The sequence below is a fragment of the Pyxicephalus adspersus genome, chromosome 5 (genome assembly GCF_032062135.1).
Source record: "Pyxicephalus adspersus chromosome 5, UCB_Pads_2.0, whole genome shotgun sequence".
NCBI lineage: Eukaryota > Metazoa > Chordata > Amphibia > Anura > Pyxicephalidae > Pyxicephalus > Pyxicephalus adspersus.
The window spans coordinates 58794031-58820385 of record NC_092862.1 but is presented as its reverse complement, the minus strand read 5'-3'; the positions used below and the strand labels follow the sequence as shown (position 1 = coordinate 58820385).

General features: G+C 38.4%; 1 protein-coding gene across 1 annotated transcript in view; it reads right to left on the bottom strand.

Annotated features, from left to right (window-relative positions):
• Positions 1-18490: 18490 nt before the first annotated feature.
• MBOAT1 (membrane bound glycerophospholipid O-acyltransferase 1) overlaps positions 18491-26355 on the bottom strand; it is a 36112-nt gene continuing 28247 nt past the window's right edge. Inside the window, exons 10-13 of the mRNA XM_072411626.1 lie at positions 25278-25342; positions 22791-22923; positions 22056-22207; positions 18491-19692 (exon numbers count right to left, since the gene is read on the bottom strand). Coding sequence (XP_072267727.1) covers positions 19524-19692; positions 22056-22207; positions 22791-22923; positions 25278-25342 — 519 coding nt within the window. The 3' untranslated portion in view covers positions 18491-19523. The remainder of the gene's footprint in view (positions 19693-22055; positions 22208-22790; positions 22924-25277; positions 25343-26355) is intronic.

Genomic DNA, 26355 nt, shown 5'->3' with positions numbered 1-26355 from the left:
ACAATCTCAATATATACTTTTACAAGATAATAGGCTTGTATGTCACTGCGAGATCTGGCTGCACTTGAACTGTGTTTGACATGCATTTTATACACCATTAAATTATTGTAACTGTAAAAGTGTAGCAGTGAGAAAATTGTTATACACCCCCACACTTTAAATATAGAAATATAAAAAATACATTTTACATGATCCTACAGATAATTTTGATCAAATGATTTCAAAAGGAAAAAAAAACTTGATCAGTTATATAGATTCTTTTTTAATTATAGATCTGTTTAAAAGAAAATCTCAGACACTTCCACACTTCTTAACGATAAACCTAATATCACTATGTGTTTTGATACATATGGAAGAACTAATAGCTTATTCTAAAGACCTGTATCAAGAATGTTGTATCCTTGAAGAATCACAGTTTAAAATAATAACACATGTATCAATATAAAATATGTCTAACAGGCAACTCCATTAATTACATTTATGTTATCTAACGCAGATTAATGCAGGAAGCACCCATTCATACTTTTGGGTGGGTCTGCAGTCCTAAAGGGTCTCAAATACTAGGGAAAGGGTCAAAACAGAACCCAACACCTATTTACAATTACAGTATATAACAGTCATCAGCACTATAGAACTCAAGCCACTGCAGGTATAGGTACTTAACTCATAGATTCATGGATTATTTAAACAGGTTCAGGGCAGGTGGCAAACAAGGCAAGGTCATGTAACAGGCAGAGGTGAGGGCAAAAGGCAATCAAGACAAAAATCAAGGTCGAGGTCAAAATTCAGAATAACAGAACTGAGAACACACTGGAGTAATAGCAACCGACATACTGAGGATCCAGCAACCAGGGCCTGGAAATAAAGAGTTTTAAATAGCACTGGCAGCCAGTAGCAGCACACAATTGACGACGGGAACTAATATGCTCATTGGCTGCTGCACATACTTTAAAATCCCCATACTTTAAAAGTTGTACACAGTGCCCCTGATTCATCAAACAAAATCGGATTATCGGTCGCGCATTCGTATTAGCGATCCGGAATCGCGCGCGCGATCGCGCTATTCAACAACCGGAAAAGCTCGCGCACGGAGCCGCGCTTATCCGACAGCTTTTTACTGATTCAATCCAATACAAAATGTGTTTGAATGAGTTTGAATTTGAATTTCCCGCACATGCGTCAACGTCATCGCCGAGGGACACGCACACGCTGTGCGTGGACGGAGAAGAAGCCGGCGGGGAGAAAGCACCCGATGCTGGAGGGAGAACACAACGTTGGATGATCATAGCGGGACCAGGTAAGAAGCCGGCAGGCGGAGAAGAAGCCGGCCGGCGAAAAAGAAGATGCCCGCCGGCTTCTAACCTGGTCCCGCTGGTTCTCGGAGAAGGCACCCGACGCTGGAGAGGGAGATCGACGCTGGAGGACGACGCTGGAACACGAACACGACGCTGGATGATAACAGCGGGACCAGGTAAGTGATGAATTTAATACAGGGGGAAAAGTTCGGGCTTATCGATAATTGTAACTTTTTTTAGCCCGATCCAAGGTTGGGCTTAACGGTTGGGTGGTTAATAAACAGGTTTTATAGAACGCCAACATATTATGCAGCGCCGTACATTAAATGAGGGTTGCAAATGACAGACAGATACAGACAGTGGCACAGGAGGAATAGAGAACCTTCCCCAGAAGAGCATACAATCTAGGAGGTGGGGGAAGTCTCACACAATAGGAGGAGAGATATGGAGTGATGGGATATAGTGAGGGTTTTAAAAAACAGGAGATACAGTTGGTTCTGAGGATGTTCGGAAGGATAGATCATGGGCTGCTTCTCGTATTGTCCTACCTTTCCTGGCCACTGAGGCTGGCCATCTTTGCAGTGGACCAACAACGTTGTTGAAAGTCCAGGTCTTGAAGCACACACCATAACTACCTGGAAGTGTAGAAACTTTAAGATGGAAAACACCAAAGCATTGTCCTTCCTATGACAGGAATTTTGGTTTGGTGGTGATCCTAGGGGTTTGAGTAAGTTAGGCTACATACACACGTGCAATGGTTCTCGTCCAATAATCAGCTCAGGGCCAATATTGAACAGGAATCTGGCATGTGTACAGCCCTCGTCGTCCATCGTCCTAACAACTGTCCTTGCAGATCCACAGCGATGGACGACAAACAATCGTAATGCAAGTGAAGGGGAGAGAGCGCAGCAGGCTGCCGCTCCATCATTCTCCCTCTACCCTCTCCACAGAGCAGAACAGTTCTGTATGTACAGAACTCTTTCATGCATCGTGCAGTCGTTTGTCATTGGAAAGGATCGTAAAAGATCCTTTCCAATGACAATAATAGCACGTGTGTACATATCCTTAGTCTGATGTTCACCAAACATTCATTGCACCTTGGTTTTCCTGGTGCATGTATGGTAATTGATAGTGATTTATTCACCAACAATGGACGCTTGGTAAAAGTCACCTACACTGCTTTATAAATATGTAAACAGATCAAATACTGTATCAATTTGTTTGCAAATAGATGTCACTGATTGGGAAGATGGGAGTAACACAAGTATACTTTTTTTATTTTAAGGTTGTTTTTTCACCAACTAACAGTATGTGATGAGGGAAACAGTAAGTGGACCTTCCATTTTAGTGGAATATATCATTGTCCTATTTAAAGAGCCTTTATAATTGCTGAACATGTCACTGTTCCAAGAGAAGTCAATTGCTTAGCATAGCCCTGCCCCTCTTGGCATGTTATAGTCCTTTCCTCTTTTGTGAGTGTCTTATTACTATCTATGCTGGTCCAGCTTCCCCATCCTTTACCACCCTACATAACCTTTTATCTACAATAGCTACTATTGTACATATACCACCCATTATTTGCTACCATGATAAACCACTGCAAGTCACTGAAAGAACAAGTATGCAGATCATTTTTATGTTGCTTGTCTTGTATCAGTTCTGGGCCAATGACCTAGAAAGCATTAAAATCACTGGATCAACATGACAGCTAAGCTAGCATTTTCAAAAGGTCAGCAATGGCAGGCTACAAATTTCTCCCAGTAAACGTCTCCTTTAATTAGTTAGAAGCAGTTCTGTGAAGTGCTAGGTTTATTAAAATTGTCTATATACACAGTCAGGGCTTGTTGTCTGACAAAGATAGTTTGGCACAAGAATAATAGCATCAGGAGACTGGCATCTGTGTCACACTAGATCTAGTGGGTTGGAAAATGTAGTCCAATTATATAGTTATCTCTGCTGATAAAGCACAGATTAACAAAGATAAGCTAGCACTACTCAGAACTACCTCATAGGCAGTAAATGAGAGACTGGCTGACGCACTAAATAGTGAATGTTCCCATTTAGAAAACAGGGCATCATTCTGGGGTCTTTTAAATTAGTATCCACTGGTGTGAGAGCAGCCTAATACAGAAAAAACTTTATTGTTAAATTGTAGTTGTATTGTTTGTTTAGTTATCATTCCTGGCTCAAAAAAAGGTCACTTTTCCAAATGAGGGTTCTGCTGTGCTGGTTATGTAGGCACCAATAGCTTCAAAAAATCATCTAAATTATTATTTTATTATTTTACTAATAAATTATGGCATAAGTGTGGTTTGATTTTACAGGTGAATAGCTAATACAGATTGACAATTGAAAATCCGACCATCGATAATCTGGACCCTTCAGTTTCGTGCCATGAATAGCCCTTGCTCATGGAGGAAGAAGCTGATTCCATTCAAGTGTAGTTCTGTCAGTTGCCGCTAGATGACGCTAATACATTATAATTACAGGCAATTCAAAAATCCGGAATTTTCGAAAATTGGGCACTCCTCAGGTCCAGGGTTTGCCAGATTTTTGAATGTCAACCTGTACTGAGTTGTGAACCTGCCAGTTCACTAGATTTAGAAGGATTCTCTTTGAAATATGGAAAACCTTAGGGGAATTACCTGGTCAATGCAGTGTGAGCATGTGTTCCGTAACAGCTCCTGTCACTTTCTCATTAAGCTGGTGCCCACAAAAAATGTTTAGCCAAGGCCAGAAAGAGAAGTGAGTTTGTGTCCTTACTACTAGCATATATCAAACATTACGACGGTGTGCTGAGATGTTCCTAGCTTTGCCCAGAAAGAAGTGGGCCAGAGTTATGAAATAACACATTTATTCAACATATTCCCCCCTGAGACTGATACACTTGGTACAGCGTAGTTGCAGCTTTTCTAGACTGTTCAAATAAAAGTCCTTTGGTTGGGCCGCAAACCAGCTCTCAGCAGCATCTTTAACCTCAGAAATGTCCTCAAAACATTGCCCCTTCAGGTGTTTCTTCAAATTTGGGATGGGATAATAGTCCAAAGGGGCCAGGTCAGGTGAGTAGGGGGGATGGTGCACCAATTGGAAACCCAGGGTGTTCAATTTGGCAGCCACAACGTTGGACATGTGCCCAGGTGCATTGTCCTGCAAAAAAAGGATCCCTTTGGTCAACTTTCCACAACGTTTCGTACTATGGCCTCCTTCAGCTGGTCCAGGAGGTTAGCATAATACTGTCCGGTGATACTAGAGCCCCTAGGTAGGTAGTCCACCAACAGAATACCGTCTTTGTCCCAGAAAACGAACGCCACAACTGTTTTGGCCGATTTCTGAGTTCAGAACTTCTTCAGTGGCGGGGACCTGCTGTGGCGCCATTCCTTTGACTGTTCCTTCGTTTCAGGATCATAGATGTGGAGACAGGTTTCATCCTCAGTCACTAACCTAGCCAAAAAGTCCTGTGCAGCTTCAAAATGGGCCAAAACGCCTTTGGATGCTTCAACTCGTTCCTTCTTCTGATCATTGTTCAAACATTTCGGCACCAATTTCGCTGAAAGCTTGTGCATGTCTAGGATAGTGGTGATAATAAACCCAACACGCTCCCGTGAGATGTCAAGTATCTGGGCTATCTTTTTTGCGGATATTCGCCGGTCCTCAATAATCAGCTCATGGACAGCATCACAGGTTGCCGGGTCAGTTGAGGTTGGAGGGTGCCCACTGTGGGGCTCATCTTCAATGGTGAAATGCCCAGTCTTAAAATGGGATGTTCAGGTTTTGACAGTGCTGTAGGAAGGACACTTCTCCCCCAGTGTTTGTGACATCTCAGTGTGACTGTCCTTTACTGACTTTCCCTGGAGAAACTAAAACTTCATGATGGCCTGTAACTTCAAGGATGTGAAACGTGCTTGTGTCTCTGCCATCACAGCTTCTCACTAAAAGAAAAAACAGTTTTAAAAATCACAAAGACCTGATATTTGCACAGTTACAAAATAAGATATTAGGCAGCCTTTTCCCCACACACTCATTTTTCTATTTCATCTAGAAGGGGGGAAAGCCAGGAACTTCTCAGCACCCCTTCGTAGATTGTATAAGATGTTGCCTTGGGTGCCAAATAGAGGCCACAACAACATGGTGCCAATGCCGGCATCTCTGAAACAGGGCAAGGGCAAGATCTGCAGATTACAGCATGGCAAATGCTTTCAAAAACTAATACCCACCTGCTAACAAAACTCTCAACTACAATGCCTCCAGAATGCAAGTCACCAGCTGCAGCTCCAGAAGACTCCATCATGGCAGATCCCACTGGGCCCAGCGCACTTCTTGGTTTATTCATAGGTAGCATGGAGCTGCTAGTCACATGTGCAAGCCCAGCAGACTCCCATATTTCTAAACCAGTTTTGCCAGTTTGACTCAACAGATGGTGACACTTGTACTTCCACTCATACTAAAACACTGGTATTGTAACATTTGGTTATTTCTGGAGATCCCAAATTATGGGCCTTGATATGGACTTCGCCTACTAGATTTAACCTGGAGGTCTTGACTGCACAGCTAAAAGTCTCTCATATGACAGAACTCCAAGCAGCCAAACAGAACAAAGTTAATGCAGCAAGATGAGATAGACATTTATTCCCTCAAATTCTCCCATGTCTTCTCTAAGCAAATACATTTTTTATTTGTTCTCAGTTGGCACAAATTTGATTTTTAACTTTTACAGAATAAACAAAAATGTGAAATCGCCAAGTCAATACCAAAAAGTTAAAGATACTACATGACATAACAAAAAGGATACTCTACTTGTGCAAACTTTAAGTTGGTTACAGGGTCACAGACCGGAAGGGTGTGGCCACAAATGGTCCAGTAATCATTAGTGTCCCACTCCATTAAGGAAATTTTTCTGGTATGGAATCACTAAAGCTAGACACTCATCTAACAATACATGGAGCACTTTGCTTCAATGAAAGCAGTTGCTTGATCTTTTCACCAACATTGACCTAAGCCTGCTTTTTGCCACCCTTTTTATGCTGAGGCGGTTTACTAATCTAAATGCCTCTTTATTGATCTTTTCAACCTGCCTGCCAAAGTTCAAAAGGATAAAGGTTTTAAATTAATTCTACACAATTAATTAGTTAATTCTTACCCCAATTATTAGGTTTCACTCCCCCAATGGACATGAATACCCCTATTCAGGAAACCTTGATCCACAGGGGTTCGTATAACGCTGTTCTATAATTACAATAAACCTGCCACTTATTACAGTTAAACAATGTTCTTCTTTCTATTTCAATGGCTATTTTGTACATTTTATGTACATTATATTGTATTAAATGCTGATGTTATACAATTAGAACACTTGTTGGGTTTTCACTGCTCTTCCTCTGTGATCTGGTGGCATCAGGTCTCACCAGACAGGATGTGAAGATACATCTCAGCAGCAACACATGCAGAATGTTTTGTTGCAATAAGAGAAGACTGGAACCCCTACCATCTTAAAAATAATTTCTGTGTCCCTTGCAGATTTCCATCATTTGTTTCTATCATGAATTGTGCTAGTACTCATTGCAGACAATAAACATGTCATTACCACTTGTCACCTTTAAATGTGACCATATCTTTCTTTGCTCACTGGGAATGTATACACTGTTGAAAAAATACATATTAAAAAACTAGAAACATAAAAATCTTGATTTATCATGTTCATAAGATTGGTTGTTCTGCTGTGAATTTTAGGATTCAGCAGTACTGCACAAACACTTGCAAATGAAATGCATGCTTACACCACGCTTTGGACGATGTACACCAAAATTCACAGCCAAGCACTTATTCCTATAGTCAGAACATCAAATTTTTTATATTAGAATACAAAAATTAGGGGGGAATTATAGAACTACAATTGTTTTTACTGTATTTCTAATGTTAGATAATTGATTTGATTTTTTTTAACTACAAATGTCCCATTACAATTTAAAAATAAAAATGTGTCATCCCATACTAAAAAAAATTGCTTTCAGTGTTTGGTTCTGATCAGATGTATATGTACACATAAATAAGTACACTTTAAAATCAGACTATGGTAACATTTACAAAGACATACGGGGAACATTTAGGAAAGTTAAACAAGAATAGGAAAATTAGGCGATTTTGTTTTATTGCCTTCCAGTATCAACTGTATTATATTTGACAATTCAAAAATAATAAAATGGAAAAAAAGTATTTTAAATGCATTCCTATTATTTATTAAATGTTTTTTAAATTCTTTATATTTATTTCTGTTTATTGGTCCACAGCTGCTTTCAATATATTCCTATTTGTGCTACTTTTGTAATAAATTTTTCCACGTGGAAAATATTCAAAATCAACTATCTACTTACCGGTGTTTTGTTTTTTTTACTCATAACAACAGCTTAGATGGGTAATAGTATGCTCAACACAACAAGCAAAAATTATTCTTTTGTAGTTCAACCTTGATGACAGAGAAAGTGTGAAAAGTGCAGGTTTAGAAAATTTGATTCTATGGTTTTATGTATCCAGGATATTTTAATACATTTCTAACTCTAAATACATAAAAGCAGTTTTATCTGATTTGCAGAATTCAAATTTCATGGAAAACAACTATATACTATATTCTGAATTTATAGGGGTCACTAGTTGAATTTTATGGATTTGGAGAGACCTCTGCTGGACAGTTTTGGAGCATCAAGTAGTAATCAATACTCATTACAAAACCAAAGTAAAGTAAGCTTAGTATTTGGTATATATATATATATATATATATATATATATATATATACATACATACTAAATATATACATACTAGAAGGTTCATGAATTCATTGACTAGATGCTCACAACAGTAGTTTTTGTATGAATAATTAAATCTGCATGCCATGCTGCCAGTAGTTCAACATGCCCTGGCTTCACTAAAGTTTTCTAGTTTTAAAAGAATTAAACAAAATTGTAAAGGCTTCTTTTGCTCTCAAAAAACAATTACAGTAATTGCAGACTTGTCCTTAGTTACTCCTGGGTTCTAAGCTAAAAATCACACCCTTTGCTTACTAAACTGGCTTTTCAAGATCTTCTGTTACCAAGACTGAACATAAATTATTTCTATAGCGGGGCCATAATTTACTTTTGATAATCAAAAAAATGCAAAGCAGTCAAGCCTGACCTCAACCTACCTTGTCAGCAAGGATCCTCACTGCATAAACAAAAACAAATACTAAGGACCAGGGCACAGATAGTGAATGCAAAAAACATTCTGGGTCTGTGGGTAGCACCTAATGGTTCCAACTCATGGGGTACAGGAATCAGAATGTCCAGATCCATTCATATTTCATAAAATGTTTTCACTCCCAATCACACCAATAGTTAGGTCAATGACCCCAATATAATGTGACCTTCTACCAAATAAAAAAAATTAGGGGCACAACACTGAACCTTCATTACCCTGATCACCATTGTAATGAAGGTATTAACACCAACAACTGTTTCTGGGCAGGACCAAACATAGATTTTCAGGAAAACTCAAGGATAGTTTGGTGGCTCAAAGGTTAGCACTCTTTGCAGCACTAGGTCCAAAGTTTGAATCTTGGTCAGGACACTATCTGCATGGAGTTTGCAGGTTCTCCCTGTGTTTGTGTGTGTTTCCTCCAGGTACTGCGGTTTACTCTCACACTCTAAAAACATGCAGTAAGGGTAATTGGCTCCCCCCCACAAAAAACAATAAAATTCACATTAAATAGACCGTATTGATGACATATATGACTATGGTAGGGACATTAGATTGTGAGCCCCATTGAGGGACAGTTAGTGAAAGGACTTTGGACTTTAATAATAATAATAATAATAATAATAATAATAATAAAGATTAGCCTTATCTCTCTATATGTGTGGATCTGCTGAGTGTTTTGAAAATGTTTTTCAATAAACGCAACCTCAATTTATAAATGCATAACCATGTAAATTCTTACTTTACTTGCTGCATGCCTGTTTTCAGTCAGTGATTTAGGAAGTGGAAAAAGAAAAGGATTTGTATGACAGCCAGGGAACTTGTATTTTCAATTAGGAGTTCAGCAATGGCAGACAACATTTTTCTCATATGACAAGTTTTTCAATGAACACACAAATTGATTACCACAGGGTGTCACATTCGTTCCTGGACTATTTATAATAAACAGAATGTATCAGATACATGGCTATCACTTTATTAGTAACAACAAAAAAAGTTCCCTATGATGTAGGGAGTCATATAAAGGTACTTGTTTTTATAGCTTTTGAATTTAATTTCAGAATATCGGCTTCTATGCTCAGTATACATTGAGGCTGAATATTTACCCAAAAAATGTTTCATTGTTTAAATAAAAAGCCATATTAAAAAAGGCAAAAGAAGAAAATAGATCATAAACTTTGAAAGCAATTTATCCATATTGTACCATTTTCACTCCACTTACAATTCTTGGGCGCCATCTAGTGGACAAATACAATATTACATAATAAATTAACTTTTTTATTAAAATTAAAATGTAATATTAGGATTACTTATATAGAAATCTGATATTTTCCTTTTTACCGGTCGGTAACAATGCACTAATAAACTTTTTTTCCACAGAATATTACTTTCAGTAAAACAAAAAAATTTACTTTTGGCAATTGATTGTTAACAAAGCAGAAGGACCTATGGAATGAAATAATAATTTGATGTTTTATTACTGTGGTAATTGGAAAACCAAAATATATTTTTATATGTATACTTTTTCAGGGAGAGAGATTTAAAGTATTTAAACATGATGGTATCAACACGATGGCCAAGCAACTGACACTGAATAAGAGTTGAAAAGAGCAGATATGGCAGAACTAAGATTTTCTAAGATATTGGCATAGTTTACAGTAGGGAAGGCCCTGGTTAAGGTATTGAGATGTAGCCCTAATTTCTTTTATAGTAGGACCAGATGATAGGAAACAATGTATTAGAGCAGATATAGGAGCAGACATTGATGGAAACATCCCAGCCAGATACTATGCCCAATGTAATAAAGTAATCAAAGGTGCACATACAAGTCATCCACATACAGGGAGTGTTGACAACTGTCTATGAAATCATTAACTGTCCTTGATGGTAAATAATTTTTTATGTATCTGAGACTATTTTAGATTTTTTTCTCCAAATGTTGCTCTGCATCATAACCTTGGATGCCCAGCACTGTAGTCAGTGGCAGTCACAATAGTAGCTTTGTGTTTGGCTCCAAACATGATTCCCAGCTGCCCAGTCCCAGCAAAATCTCAGCAGCTCAAGTTCTGCTATCTCAACCAGAATCTGGTTCTACTGAGGGAAAACCAAACTGAGCACAATCTGGAGCCAGGCAATGCAACATGGCTGCTAACATCCTGCAGAAAACGAGAGTAAGGCAGTGAAAGGTTCTAGTGATAGAGGTAGGTGAAGGAGCACCTAGGGTAGATTGGCATCTAAAGGCAGGCGTCCTATTCCTTGCTGGTGTTCTGATACTTTCAATACTTTGGTAAGGTGTAAATTGGGCATAAAGTGACAAGTGGGATTGCTGGGTGTTTGGGTATATAGTATATTTTGGTTGTAGATGGCATTGCTTCAATTTTCTGTATTGATGGTATGTCGCACTGAAGTGTAGATGGAGGCAATGCACATGGATAGTACAGCACAGAAGGAGTGGGCATTTGTTATGTTAGTGTGTTTGTATATGTTGCAACATAAGTAGCACCTAGAAGGATCACAGGGAATTTTCCTGGGGATTTTGTAAAGTACCAGTTAAAATGGTGCTTCTACACAATGTATACTTAATCATGTATTGGTGGTTCAATAATGGGTCTTCAGGCCACCCAATTATTGTAAAGGGCCAACAAAGAGTGTGGTTTGTGATGGGGCCAAGCTCAACATTGTAGGAGCTCATTTTGTTCTATCAGTATTTACTGTTCCTCTTTCACAGAGCATAACCAGTTATGCATATTTTCATCCTATTCTTTTCCAGGTTTGTGACATATTCTCTTTTAAGGCGATAGCATAAGTACCCTCTAGGTAAATTTACCAGTTCATGAATATTAGTACTACTAGTAATATTAGAACATTTCCGGCAGATTTCTACTCTCTCCTGTACTAACAATATATATGCAATTTTTCTGCCTACTAAGTAAAAGGATCTGCATTGAATATTACCACTTAAGCAGCCATGTTGTAAAATGAAAAAAGCAGCCTATTATTTTATATGTGAGAGTCTTAGCAAACATCTCACCTAAACTAAAACTTCGGTTGCGAAGGATGCCTGCAGTTTTATGACGGTCTGCACAGACTTTTGGCAAAAATAGTAAGCCATTATACAGCAGGAAGTGTGATTCCTGCAATAATTTTGTCCACGTTCCAGCGGACTCCAACAGGCTTCAATAAACGTAAGAAAAAAATATCTCTTTTTTTCCCAGTTTTAGAAACTGGAAAGAAAAAGTCTTGCATACCAGTTTAAAAAAAAAAAAATATATATATATATATATATATATATATATATATATATATAGCATAGTGAAGTTCTAATAATCTACAGCTAATGTCAGATTTTCATTGAAGATAAAATAATAAAAGTAGAAACAAGTGGGCAATGGTACCCCTAATAAGCATAAATGTGGGCTGGTGGGAAGCTTTTAGTTGATAAATCTGCTACAAGCTCACAGCTGTGTGTAAGAGGACTTTGTAATTGGATGTTGGATTTCCAAACAAAATATCAGCAACCAGTCTGATGGTCAGCTTTGCAGTGCTGTTCAATAGTTGCTCCTGTCTGCTTCTCTCCAGCAACTTCAAACAGACTTCACCATGACATAAATAGGAGTGCCAGTAGACCAGTCCAAGATTCTTTCCTATATACTTTAATTGAAATTTCAACAAAGTGTAAATGTATTCATACCGCCAGGGAGGTTAAGACTTTGCACCATTACACTTTTTGACATTTTTAAACAGTAGGAGATAGGTAACAGTGTGCAAATGTGTTTTATCACAGTCAAAGCCTCAATCAATTTACTATGTGTCTAGGATGCAAACCCTCTTACTACGAATACTAGCGAACATGTTCACTAACAGTTGTGGAAAAACGAATTTATTGTATCTGACAACATGAAAGTTTTGGCTGGTTTCAAACTTCAGTGACCAGCTACACCATACAAGCATGGGAAATAAGGCAGCTGAAGAACCCAAAGTATATTGTGATGGTAACATTTAGGGCAATGCTAGAAAAATCAGAATATCAGGATCTGGCTCTAAAGGTAAGAATAGACAGAGATTCCTTGCCCAAGTCACGTAATATAAAAGCTGTTTTATAAGTTGGCATTGAAACACATTGCAAAATTGCCTACCCGGCTTCTTCTGTTATTTGAAACCATCACTACTTCCCACCACTACATATCTCCCATCCTATTGCGTGTGAAATTCCCCCACCTACTAGATTGTAAGCTCTTCGGGGCAGGGTCCTCTCCTCCTGTATCATTGTCTGTATTAGTCTGTCATTTGCAATCCCTATTTAATGTACAGCGCTGCGTAATATGTTGGCGCTATATAAATCCTGTTTAATAATAATAATAATAATAATAAAGGGGACTAATACATTTGCATACAACACAATAAATTTGCTGATATCCAGCAGAGACAGCATGATTTGGTTAGATTTAATCTCTGGATCTGTGATCACTAGATGTCACTGTTTGGCATTATCACAACACCGTTACACAGTATATTAATGATTCAGTGTTTCCTTCATATATGAATATTACTCCCAAATGGGAATTTTACTGGCCCCAAAAGGTCTAGAGGATTAGTTGGCAATGATTACATCATTGAAGAAAAACTAATATGGAGTTTTATTTTTAATGCATAAGTATAAAAATAATTGTAGTGAAAGATGACAAAATCCAATACCATGTCATTTACAAAAACTATATAACATACAAAATAATATGTTTGTAATATTACAGCTAATGTGAACGATTCCTGCGGCTGATTTTTTTTCTGGGTACTGACTTACCATGTGATGTTAGGCATTTTCTCTTCTAATGGGGAAAGCCATCTTGGTAGAGGCAAGATTGTGCTTCCTCATGTGAAAGCCTCCAGCTAGGAGAACGATCTGTGCAACAGTAGTGATCCAAGACTTGGATCACTTGTATATAGAGATATAGAGCTCATTGTAAACCTCCTACAGCAATTATAATGCTTTAGAATTGGCAGACATACAGCTATAATACTGTAGGTAGAATGTGCAGATGTATTCACATACTAGAAAGTAAACTGACATTTTTAGAAAGATCCAAAACATAGTAAGATGGGTTCTGTTTAGGCACAATAATGTTTTTGTTAGATATTTCCTACAACATATCATATCTTTACTTTCTGAGTCAAGGTCTACTTTGAAGGTGAAGCACAAGTGCAAAGTGTTTCCAGTTACATATCCTGATATTAACATTATGTACACAATCTATGTACCTTCGTAGAGAATAATGGCTAAAATGCAGCGTAAGTAGATGTCACATGTTTCACTTGACCAAGAGATAACATTTAGTTCAATTTACATGTGTTAAAATGCACAGACCTATCATTGGGGGGGGGGGGGGGCACCAGGGGTGAACTGAACAGATAGCTTTGGTGTTGGGACAGCCAGATATCAGGTACTGAATAAGCAGGAATCTCAGTAAAAATAAGTAGCATAAGCAGCAAGCCAGGGTCGGGCAGCTGGTGAGAAACCAGGTCAAGATAGACTGAGGTCAGGGCAGGCAGAAGCCAGGTGGAGGTCAGGTATCCAGAAAGTTAATCAGATGTGCGAGCGATATGCTGACTATTCAACAACCTGTGCCTAGAACTTGAAATAGGACCAGCAGCCAATAGCAGGAGAAATTAAAGCCAGAGACTAATCTGCTCATTGGCTTAAATCCCCTTCAGCTGTGCACAGCCTTGGTGTATGTGCTGGGGATGCTAAGAAAAACACAACTCAGATGGACACTGCACAGCTAAAGGGAGGCTGGGGATGCTGCAAGCTGCTAAACTGATGAGTGATAAGCGATGGAAACTTATTGTCAGGACCCCTGTAACAAATCCTTAGTGACACCTCCTGCCTTAGATTCCCCCCCCCCCCCCCTCTTACAGAACCTTCAGTAACAGAATCCCCTTCCCGTTAGGACCTCCTAAGTGACAGATCCTGTCACAAACCCCTCAGTGATACAGCCTCAGGGAAAGCCCCCCCAACTCAGTAAAAACCTATCAATCCATAATGACAGACCTCCCCCCTGGTAACCCATTACCTACCAGTTCTTCCATTACCATCCCGACATCCCTTGTGCCTCCACTCCTCAGATTCTTCAAGAAATTTACTATTTTACAGAGGAAGCAGGGAAAACAGACACAGCAGAGGCTTTACCTGGATGATGGAGCCTGACAGGAAGGTCCTGTATGCATACCCACAGCAGGGAGAGATACTACCTGGTCCAAACTTGTATTGCCCCTCAGTGTGGGTCCCAATGCAGGGCTTGTCCTACCAACCGCTCAGTATCCTCTCGTACTCCCATCCCGCAATCACAAAGGACCATACTGTCCCTCACTGAACAGGGGCCCACTAGGTGCTTGTACCATCAAATACTTTTGTACCTCCCATAGGTAAAGTCTTTTTGTTCAGAGTACCATCTATTCTGCTCAAGATGCATTTCACATTTACTGCAGGAGCCTTCCATTCTTCAGGTATCAGGGTGCACTTGTGGGGTCTCAATATAACACTATGATAGCCACTGCAACTGGAGTGCTTCCCCCAGGCACTATAGCGGTATATGAAGACGACATGCACAGGCAGTACAGAAAGACCACAGTATAGGAGGACATCTGCTTTGCCCATCTAATTGTTTGCCAGCTAAGTTACCAGTATAACAAGCGTGCCAATGTCCAGGGAACACATAGTCCTGACATGAGGGCTTGAAAATGAGTCAAGTGATCTGTCTTGAAGTGGCTGGGACATTATGAGTAAATTGAACCAAATTGTCCTCCTGTCTGGAGAAAAATACTTCCATTCTTGAAAAACAATTTATATGTTTTCAATTAAGAACTGTAACAAAAGATTGCAGAAAGACAAATATTAGCTACTTCCTAATAATACATTATAACAATATAGAATTTTCTGGTAGGTTACGTCTGTTGTGCCTGGCTCCTGAGGTATCATGGGATTATACTGATTATCATGTAATTCCTTGGGGTTATCATGTCTCCATCTGTTTGTTTAGGAAGAAAAACTGCATAACCAAAACATTTCCTTAAAAAGACTGAAGATGGATTAGAAATGAAAAAGAACATGCCCAGTACTGGACAAACAGACCATAGAACATTTAAGGAAACTGATGCAAGAGCTGCAGACAATATATTTTCTATAGTCCAAAGTTTTACCACAAATAGATACATCTATCCTCTGTCTTGTATTAACAACAGTGCCAGTGCAAGTCTGCCTTTAACAGCTACCATCTGTTTGATTTATATGTAAAACTTCAAACTGCCTTACAGCGACTCGGGTCCCTCTCGGGCCTTTCAGAATTTTTCTCTCGAACAGCCTGGGCACCGCTGCTGACACAAACTGGGTGTGTTGTATCGTGCGGCCCTCTCTGCTGTGGTTTTACCTTCCAGATGCTAAGTGACTTTTATGTCCTGTAATGATGTAGTGCACAGCAGGGGGAAATACAGCTGCCTTGTCTTTTAATTTTGGAAAGCATGAACAAAGTTTATTATTTCTGTCAGGCTTTTATTGCTATATGTATTTGCAAGTTTTTCTCATTTACTGTCCAGGAATTTAGCTTCAGGAAGTGAGGAATAATAAATTCTAAGTGGATATTATGAAGAGATTTAAATATTTCTGATTGGAATGTTTACCTAGGCATAAAATAGGCATAAAGTAGCAGTGAAAGTAGCAGTAACATAAAGAAAGCATTGGAGGATTTAGACAAATTATATTAGCTACTCTTCATTTTTAAATATATGTATGTATATATATATATATATATATATATATATATATATACACACACACACACACACACACACATATTGTGACACCAAGGCAGGGTTGGAGGTGGAAGGGAGATATATTTGCCCAAGATTCCTCTCCTGTGTGAAGTAGCAGGTGGAAGACTCTCACCTGTGAGATAATTAATGAAGAAACACTGAGGTTGGGGATATAACATAGAGCCAGGAGCTCAGTCAGTAGCTTGGCTTAGAGAGACACAGACAGGGGTTTGTCAGTGCAGCTCTATTTGGAGAGACACAGCTAGGTGGACTGTGTGAGAGAGCTCTGTTGGAGACAAAGACAGTCGGTCTGTGAGGGAGCTTGGCTGAGAGACTTAGAAAGTCAGTCTGGGTGAGTGAGCTCAAAAGTGAGTGGAAGGTTGCTGAAAGCTTTGTTTGAGCTGACAGGGAGACGCCCTCCAGCTGATAGACAGGGATGTTTGATTCATAGTAAGTGCCGGACAGGCAAGGTTTTCCCTTGCTATTTTTGTTATTTTATCTGCAACCTTCAATTAAACCTGACTACAAGTCAGCTTAACACCTTTACCTCAGTGTGTGATCTGAATTGGATGAATCAGACAAGTGTCCCTTGACCCCAGCAAAGGCGATCCTGAGCTTAACCCCTCACAATATATATAAAGCCAGGTTATAGAACAGCTTTAACCTCCTAGCCGTTAAGCCCGACCTTCGTACGGGCAAAAAAAAATGGCTAGGATGGTTAACCCCGAGTTTTTCACATCCTTACTTACCTGGTCCCGCTGTGTTCTTCCAGCGTCGTGTTCGTGTTCCAGCGTCGTCCTCCGTCAATCGTTGTCCGCCGATCTCCCTCTCCAGCGTCGGGTGTCCTTTGTCGGGTGCCAGCGGGACCGGTAAGAAGCCGGCCGGCATCTTGTGTTCCGCCGGCTGGCACACAAGATGCCGGCCGGCGGAACACAAGATGCCGGCCGGCTTACCTGGTCCCGCTGATCGTCCATGTCCTTCTTCTTCCAGTGCCGGATGATCTCTGAAGCGAGAAGCTGTCCGGCGGAGAAAAAAAAAACCAGACGGCACCTCCCTGCGTGCGTGATGACGTTGGCGCGTGTGCGGGAAATTCAAATTGAAACTCGTTCATTTATTTTGTATTGGATTCAATACAAACTCCTGTATTCAATCCAATACACAATAATTCAAAAAATTACAAAGTATATAACTGGTAAATTCAAACTGTCATTTTGTATTGGATTGAATACAAACTCCCGTATCCAATCCAATACAAAAAATAAAAAAAAATAAAATAAAAGTAAATAACTTGGAAATTCAAATTTATATTTTGTATTTGATTGGATACAAACTTGCGTATCCAATCCAATAAAAAAAAATAATATAAAATTAATACAAAGTACATAACTGGTAAATTCAAACGCTCATTTTGTATTGGATTGAATACAAACTCCGGTATCCAATCCAATACAAAAAAATAAAAAAAAATAAAATAAAAGTAAATACATTTTTTATATTCATATTATCTACTAGAACCCCTGTTCGGACATATTTCTGTAAGTTACAGGTCTACAGCTGACAGCGTCAGCTCAACATATATTTTTGGCCTAATCAAGTGATCTGCCCTATGTTACCTGTACCTGAAATAGGAAATCTAACTTTATTCTATCCTCATATGCAGCCTGCATGGACTAGAAGTGTGTCACATATAGCTCTCCCACTGCAAAGAGATATTCGCTTTCCTGTATGGACAACAGGGTACATCCTTATTGTTGAGTAAGCAAGAGATGATGATCTGCCTAAAAGATAACCTGATCTTGGCCAGAAAATATTTTTTCTCAATTGTACAGCTCTCCATCTAAATAAGATATGACCTAACTATGGATAATGGCTGCTACCAACACTAACTGTACTTTAAAATAAGGAGGGTTTGATATAGGGGCAGGTAGGACAACCAAATAGACTATAGGGATTTGGGAGAGATGTTTTTATTGTATGTTATGCTAGACTTCAATTTGAGTGATGCATTCCTTATTTTTAAAGCTAGTTATTAGGTTTTCCAACAAAGGGTAGTGCCTACTATATGAAACCCTAGGTTAGGATGTAAAGTTGAAGCATATTTGGACAAGGAAACAGTATCAAGCCCTTTGACCTCCACAGGAAATCACGGATAAAAAAATATAACTGGTCACTTGATGAAGTGTTTTTATACAACTGCTGCTGGTGAAAAAAACGAATATTTAACAATTTAAAAATGGCAAATACTGTCACATGGAATTTGATTTGATGTCAGTGATTGTAGTATGAATTGGAGAATGCATTTGTATATCTCAATTTTGCACCCTAAAAATGCCATCAACTGTAATAATCATAGTGGACTAAATTTAATACATTACAATATTACAAAAGTACTGTATTCAAGAGAACGTAGAGCACATTTTTAGCTATCATTTAAATTATCCCTGCAGTGTTTACATTAAAGTATTTTTTATATAATTTTTATATTTACAATATTTTAACCTAATTGCAGTGGTTTGTTGTTTGATTCCAACATTCACTGTATAAGCAGCACTGTTCTGGAGGGGGTAGGCCAAGTAAGAAGTGGCCAACTGCATTCTCTCAATAAGAAATCAATAGCAGTTGTTGGCTGTCAGTCATTAGTGATTCTGCACAGAAGATCACATTGGTAGACAGCTGTAAAACAGATACTATGTCATGAATGGTTATCTTGGGCAATAAAAAGTATATGAGCTTTACAATGCAAGAAGAAAAAATAAAGCACAACAATGCAGCATTAGAAACAGGAAGCAAACATGGACATGTGCATACACAAAACAAAGTTCTTAAAATATTAACATATATAGAAAATTTACATTTTATGATTATTTACATCCTGAGTCTCTTTCTTTAAAAGCATACAAAAAATTATAAGACTGTACTTTTCCATTAAAAAAATATGCCAATGTATCAGCATTATAATTACAGTAGTGTACAGATGACCTTTAAGTATTTTTTTTTAAAGGGGATAATCCTTCATAAATGAAAAAGTTGGCTCCATGGCACAATTCACAAAACTTAAATGTTAAGTATGAGAATCTGGAATGTTTTAGGTCTTTAAACAAAGAAAAAAAAAACAGGTCTGATACTGCATCGTCCAGTATTCATGGTCTTTGGTGTGAGCAAACACGTATTGTGTATAAAGTCCACTGTCCATCTGTCACTCATCTGGAGTTATTGTTCATGTGCTTGTGGGATTCCCTTTCTTCCATATGATTGATTGTGGATAAAGGAGGCTTTTTAGAGTAACATTGCTGTCTGTCCTTTGATTGCTTGTTGGGCAGAACAAGAAGTACAATAATAACAGCAATATGGAAATAAAAATAGAATGACCTAGACAAAAAAAAAGAAAAAGTTATGTTGAGTTTTACATAAAAGCAACTCTTTAAATGGTGTGAATGTTTTTATGGTGATTGGTGCACAGACTGGAAATAGTGCAACCATTGCTGATGAATAAACAGGGGGCTGAAACAATTAATTTTTTGTTTTTAATTTTTTTTTTTTTTATGGCTGTAGTTTACATTAACCTGACAGATTACAAGCTATCACAATAAAGGAAAAAGCAACAACAAAAGTTTACATATTCACAAAAAAATGTTTTCTCTTACTATGAGCTACCCAATAAAAGTTGAAACCCAGTTGGTTGCTGTATGTTACAATACCAAAACTATTGTCATCACCATTTTGCTTCAAAAGTGCAGGAGGTGCGTAAAGTTTGTTGGCACTAAATAATGCACCCTTTGTTATCAAGCCAACCTTAGTGTCTTAGAGCAGCGGTCGCCAACCAGTGGTCCGCAAGAAAATTTTGGTGATTCGCGGCGGTCAGGAGAGGTCAGGAGAAGGACCCTGCTAGGGGGGCGCAATGGCCAGACCCGCAGACCATGGCCCCCTGTAGGGTTCGCAGGCTCAGGGCGGTGGGTGGGTTTTGTCTCTGGTCTGAGCCTGTGATGGGAGAGTGGACAGGTTCTTGCATAACGACGTCACTCTGGGGGAAGTTTCTTCCCCTTTGAGAGACACACGGCTCCCTGTGCATGCATGGTCTAGAGTCCATAAATGTAGTGGCCCGTGAGCTCCAAAAGGTTGTCAACCACTGTTTAGAGGGTCCATTTAAAATACACTGTGATCAGGCAGGTCCTTTATTGTCCCTTCTGCAATAAAACAAACCTACCTGTCTGATCACAAATTTGTAATTGAACCCACCTGTCCTATTTCTTTCAGGGGCACTGCCATCTTCATTTCTCTTACAGGTGTCAGTTTTTTGTCCATGTTGATTGGTCAAGCGGGAATTACATAACTACGAAAGCTCACATCCTACAGGGCTGGCAGGACACCTGACATACAATGACTGGTACTCTACGCTGTACATGCTCAGCTCCGTGTACTTGGGAACGAACATTGCAAACAGGCAAGCAAGTATGTTTTATTGGAGAAGAACATTGTTTGTCCCCTTTGTAATAAAAATTCTGCCTGCTTAAAATTTTTGAATGCAGAACTATAGTTCTTTTTAAAATTAGGATGGGCTACATTAATAAATGAGTCAACTCAATATGCCTTTTTTACCTGAGTATCAGTTAGCAGGAATAATGAATGCATGCTGAGCTAATTAAGGAACATTGCAGTCAAGCAAGAAGCTAAACACCCAAATCAGGTTACCTGTTTTTCTATGTATTTGCAAACTTGTCACGTGTTTTATGCTGGGCAGAAAACAGATTGCTTTGCATGGTTCTGAGATTTACCTCTGAATATATGACACATTTTACTCAAAACGTGCACAATTAGTCAGGGTCTGGTTGAGTTCTGTTGCAGTTATTTTGGAACAAGTGAGGAAAAGTTGATTAATGCAGCTACCCAATTATATTAAACACTGGGCCTGATATATTAAAGCTTTCCAAGATCAGCCCCTACCTGTCCCCAGAGACCACCAAACTCCTTGTACATGCTCTTATCTCTCGTCGGGACTACTGTAACATCCCCCTCTCTGGTATTCCACTAACCCGACTCTCTCCTCCACAATCTATTATGAATGCTGCAGCCAGACTCATCCATCTTTCCCACCGCTCCTCTTCCACTGCATCTCTTTGTAGTTCTCTTCATTGTCTTACACCTTAGAATCAAATTCAAGCTCCTGTGCTTTTGCTATTAGTTGGAAAATTTCAAAATTTCAATTGTGGACCAGATCCAAGTACTCCCATGAAAGTCTATCTTCTCCAGTCTTGGAGAGCTTTAATAAATGAGGGCCAATGTTTCAAATATGTCTCGCTGCTCCTGTCTAGGAGTCTAGGATCCAGATGTATCGTAATTAAAAAAACGCCCTCAAATGGTTTATGCCTGTGTGTACATCACCTCTATTTGTCTAAGCCATTGTAATCATGTTTGTAAGCAAGTCAGTATCACTATCCCTGATTTAATTCAATAATGTGGTAGTAAATTGTTGAGAAAGAGATTGCAATAGGTTTCAAGACAGGAAAACAAAATGCTTATCAGTGTGACAGAGCAATGCATTTTTTTTCTATGCCTCTCAATGTTGTACCAATATAGCATTGGCACAAGGAATTAAGACCATAGCTTAATAAATAAACTGATGATATGCAAATTATGTATATCATTCATACAAAAGTCCCTTCAAAAATTAAATAATGGTAAACACAAAGAAAAGGCTGAATTCTGTACTGAACAACATAAACTTGAACACATACTTGTACAGTTTAATGGTAGGCTCCACAGCCAGCAGAAAAAAGGGGGCACAGGTGTAGGAGATGGCCAGCTGGGTCACGATCCATGTGAGGATGTCATACCCAAATTTATGCATTTTTGAAGTCATAAAGTATTGCCGGAAATTATTTCTTACCTGAAATTGAAGAACAGTTAGTTAATATAAAGTTTCTTCCTTTAGCATGGGAATGTTGTTCCAAACCCAATAGAACTGCTTTGAACAGGTTTAGTCATTATTTTCTGTCTAGAATGTGTACAAAATAGTTTATCTCAAGAATGTTAATGTAGTAGTGCATGCCTTCTAGTTATAAGCACTGATTAAATCAAATAAAAAACATGGCACAACTGCATCAGCATTCTGCTTTTTGTATAGACACAACAAAGGTTTACCTGCTTTTATAAATAAGGGTATATTTATTTCTTTTTTCCTAATAGTCAAACTCAAAAATAAACCAACCTGTTCAGAAATACATTGTTTTTAGGGTAATGGTGCTAAAGTGCTTCACCGTGCAATGCCTGCAAGTACCGGAAGCTCATCATTGAAGAACTTATACCTATGTGCCCACAATTAAAAAGTGTTTTGTCCTTTATGCACCAACATTTGCCATAGCATAACAAGGCTGCATTTGTTATGCTGTAGATGAAACTGCTTACCTATGAGTAATAAATTTACTCCTATTTACAGCCATCAGTTTGAATATTTGTAGCACAGTACTTACTGCTCTTGAAGCTAGCATCACAGGGATGGCAGTGATAAAGGTGAAGTAATATCCAGGATAAACACCGTGCCACAATGCAGAGAGGAGAAATGTTAAAGCTGTGCGATACTTTGGAGCTCTATCATAACAAACTCTGCAAAATCAAAAAAAAAAAAAAATACTAATATTATAGTAAATATTAGTACTAAAAAAGATCATATAATCAATAAGGAGCTAAAATTTTATAGTTTATATTCACTTGTGGTCTGCTCAGTATTAAAGCTGAACTCTGGGAAAACAACTAACAGCACAAATAAAATATATAGAAGCTTTTTTAGGGCCTAAGGATTTATACAGTCTCAATTTTTACGCAGCTCAGCAACATAGCACAACCTGTCTGTCAAGACAGGAAAGCTGAATTTTCTCTGCTGCAGTTAAGTAACTCTTAAAGGTTTCCTCTACACCCCCTTCCTGTGACCACATAGTAAAATGAAAAGCAGCAGACTGATGAACTCATCTCTACGTCACGCTTTTTTCTCTCGTCAGCATGCTACTTTCACAAGTTAGAGACCTGGAAAAAGTATGCAAATAAGGACTTCCGCCTTTCCTATTCTCCGTGTGTGTCAGGATCTATACCTCCAATATTATTGGAGCCAGAGGTTAGAACTAACAATCGGGTAGCTAGCATTCCCAGGACAGGTCGGCAATGGCAGTTCTGGTATTCCCCTCAAAACAGCTGGACAGATAACATAGTCAATTTGTAGCCCCATGTTTATAGGTCTGCAATTATCTATTGATAATATTGTATGATCGTGAGGTTACAAACACCAGCATGCATACTTTTCTCCTGAAATTTCTTGTAATTTTAAAATACAGGTTTTAGTTTCTTGGCCCCAAGTGGTCTAAGGTAAAATAGTTTTAGGAAGGCTTTATTCACTGTATTAGAAATGATGTAAAATATGACAAAGAGTAACATACAGTTGTGTTCAGAATAATAGAAGCATGTTTAAAAAAGTGAATAAAGCTCAAAATCCATATTCTAGCTTTTTTTTCCATATTCACAAAAACATTGGGAACACTGCATATCAATTGCAGAATCAAAACATTAAGAAAAATGAATCAAATTTGTGTTATTCCTGTACAGAAAGTGAGGAAAAAGAAATATTTGTTCAAAATAATAGCATTTTGGGGAAAAATAGAGGTCGTTCATTCTGAGAAAAAACAGGTGTCAATTATTGCCCTTATTTAGGGAAGGAAGGCAGCAAATGTTGTACATGCTGGTTACAGCATGTGAATAAAATGGGTGATTCCACACATTGTACACAACTGTATATGGTGCTAGTCTATACCTCATTCACTAAGAAGAGATGGACTAAGAATCACCTGAAAATTCCTAACTAACCTCAAAGCAGGCCTAAACTGAACATTTTCACTTAAAGTTAATTTTTTTTTTTTTTTTTTTTAAATGCAACACCCTTTTTGAAAAAAAAAGGGAAAATCCCAGGAGGCTCTGGGTGCTCCTTCTGCACATACTCTAATGTCAAACATGCGCAGAAAGGGCATTTTTTCTATTAGGGAAAGACATGCCGATCCCATGCAAGCACAGTGAGATCGTCTCTCTTTTTTTTCCCCTTTTACAGCGGGCTTCACCACCTAATCTCACACCTGCGCACTGCAAGATCGGGTGACATGCCAAGAAGAAGACAGAAGAGAAGACTGAAGTTGGCCACACCCGGCGCTTCCTCAGCGCCGGAATGAAGAGGAATTCCAGGTCGACGTGGCATCGGATCGAGGGGAAGGACGAGTGCCATCGAGGCATCTGCAGGATTAAAGGCAAGTGTATTTTTTTTGTTTTCAATTTAGTTCCGCTTTAACTTCAAAGACATTCAAATGGTTGCACAACCACTTAGTACTATCAATATGCTTTAGTTTTGTTCAGAAAATTGAGAATTCTTTGCATGGTTATTATGTTAAATATTTTTACTCTGAAAACAGCTATGTATGGTTTTGGCATTTTGGGCACGTTGAATGTTATGGATATGGTCAGGACTGTATTATGGCTCTTCCCGGAATCAGTACCAGAGCTAAATCAAGCCTCAAAGTACTTGATGAAAATTCATATATGGAGGTTACTTCAATAACAACTGCATCAAAACAACAATCAAGAGATATAGGCAGCTGAAGTTTAATGCAAATGGTTCTCTAGTAAAAGTTGAGTTTAAAGTTTATCTAAACTTAAAATTTAACAAGGAAAATTCTTAAAGCAATCACATGCAGGCAGGACCCAATATACCTCCTTATGTAGTTTCATCCAAAGTATTCAAAGTAATCATTTGGTAATGCTGTTTATAAAAAAAAACTTTTACTTCCCTTATGAGGCACCAGAATCTTAACAGCAATCTGTTTCGGAATGTACAGTAATGAGACCCTGACTTCTTAGACCTCTGAAAAAAACATGTTTTTATAATAAACATTTTAAATGTCTGTTTACCCAAATAATGGGATTACCTTTTCAACCAAGCTGCTGTCTGGATATTCCAGTTGTCTATATACATTTTAAAACTTGTAGCAGTCTACAAAAAAAAAAAAAAGAATAAAACATTAATTTAATGTAAAAAAAATCCAGTGCTGTTTTCACCACACTATACCGCCTTAAGGCAGATTACACATTTACATTAACAATTCAACTGTAAACTTGTTATCTTTGGCATCTGGGCAATACAACTTGCTTCAATACCCATGATAAATGTTTAAAGTATTGGAAAAATAAAATGTCATCAGGTGCTTATTAAATGAAAACCCTACCTCCTAGTCAACAAAAAAACACTGGCCAAAAATCATCAGGAAATATCCTGATTTCTAAAAATTAGAATGATAAATATGAATGCAAAAAAAGAGGTTCAAAAGCTAACCTATAATGTTACCGTCACTTCAGGATTATGGTTGCATAAAAGGCATTTTATTATGTCTAAAAACACTACTGAGGCTGTCTGACATATTGTTTGACATATTGTCTTACTGTTTGTGGTATGGATATATAGGCTATCCCACACTAAAGAACTTTGTGTCCAAAAGAACTAAACTTTGTCTAACAGCATGCTTAAAGCATTTTTGTAGTTTACCTGAAAAAAAAAACAAATTTAAAAAGTTTCTGATACGAGAAAGATGAGATGAGTGGTAAATCTTTGATCTATTGCAGAGCTCCAAGTTCTGCTATGGTTTCTCTTGCAGACCTTGTGGTCTCTGTAGGTCTTGTGTCCAGTAATGACATTAGAATAGACAAGAGGCCATTTGGAAATGTTAGATAAGAAAGATGCTGCACGTGGAGCTCTGCAAAAGAACAATTATTTACCAGGCCCACTGTCAAAAAAGTATGTATTCTTCTATCCTCCTCCCCAGGTACTTTCGGCTTAGCTTAGATGGGTAAAGAATCTCATGCAGAGCAGCAGTGAATGCAAGTTAGCACAGTGGAATCACCAATATACCAACATCAATAATTAAGTTTACAGGGTGTGTAGTGGTATTTAGCGGACACAGCATGTTTTCCCAAGCCCCTTCTCTAGTCGGTGTCTCTATTACCCCATCA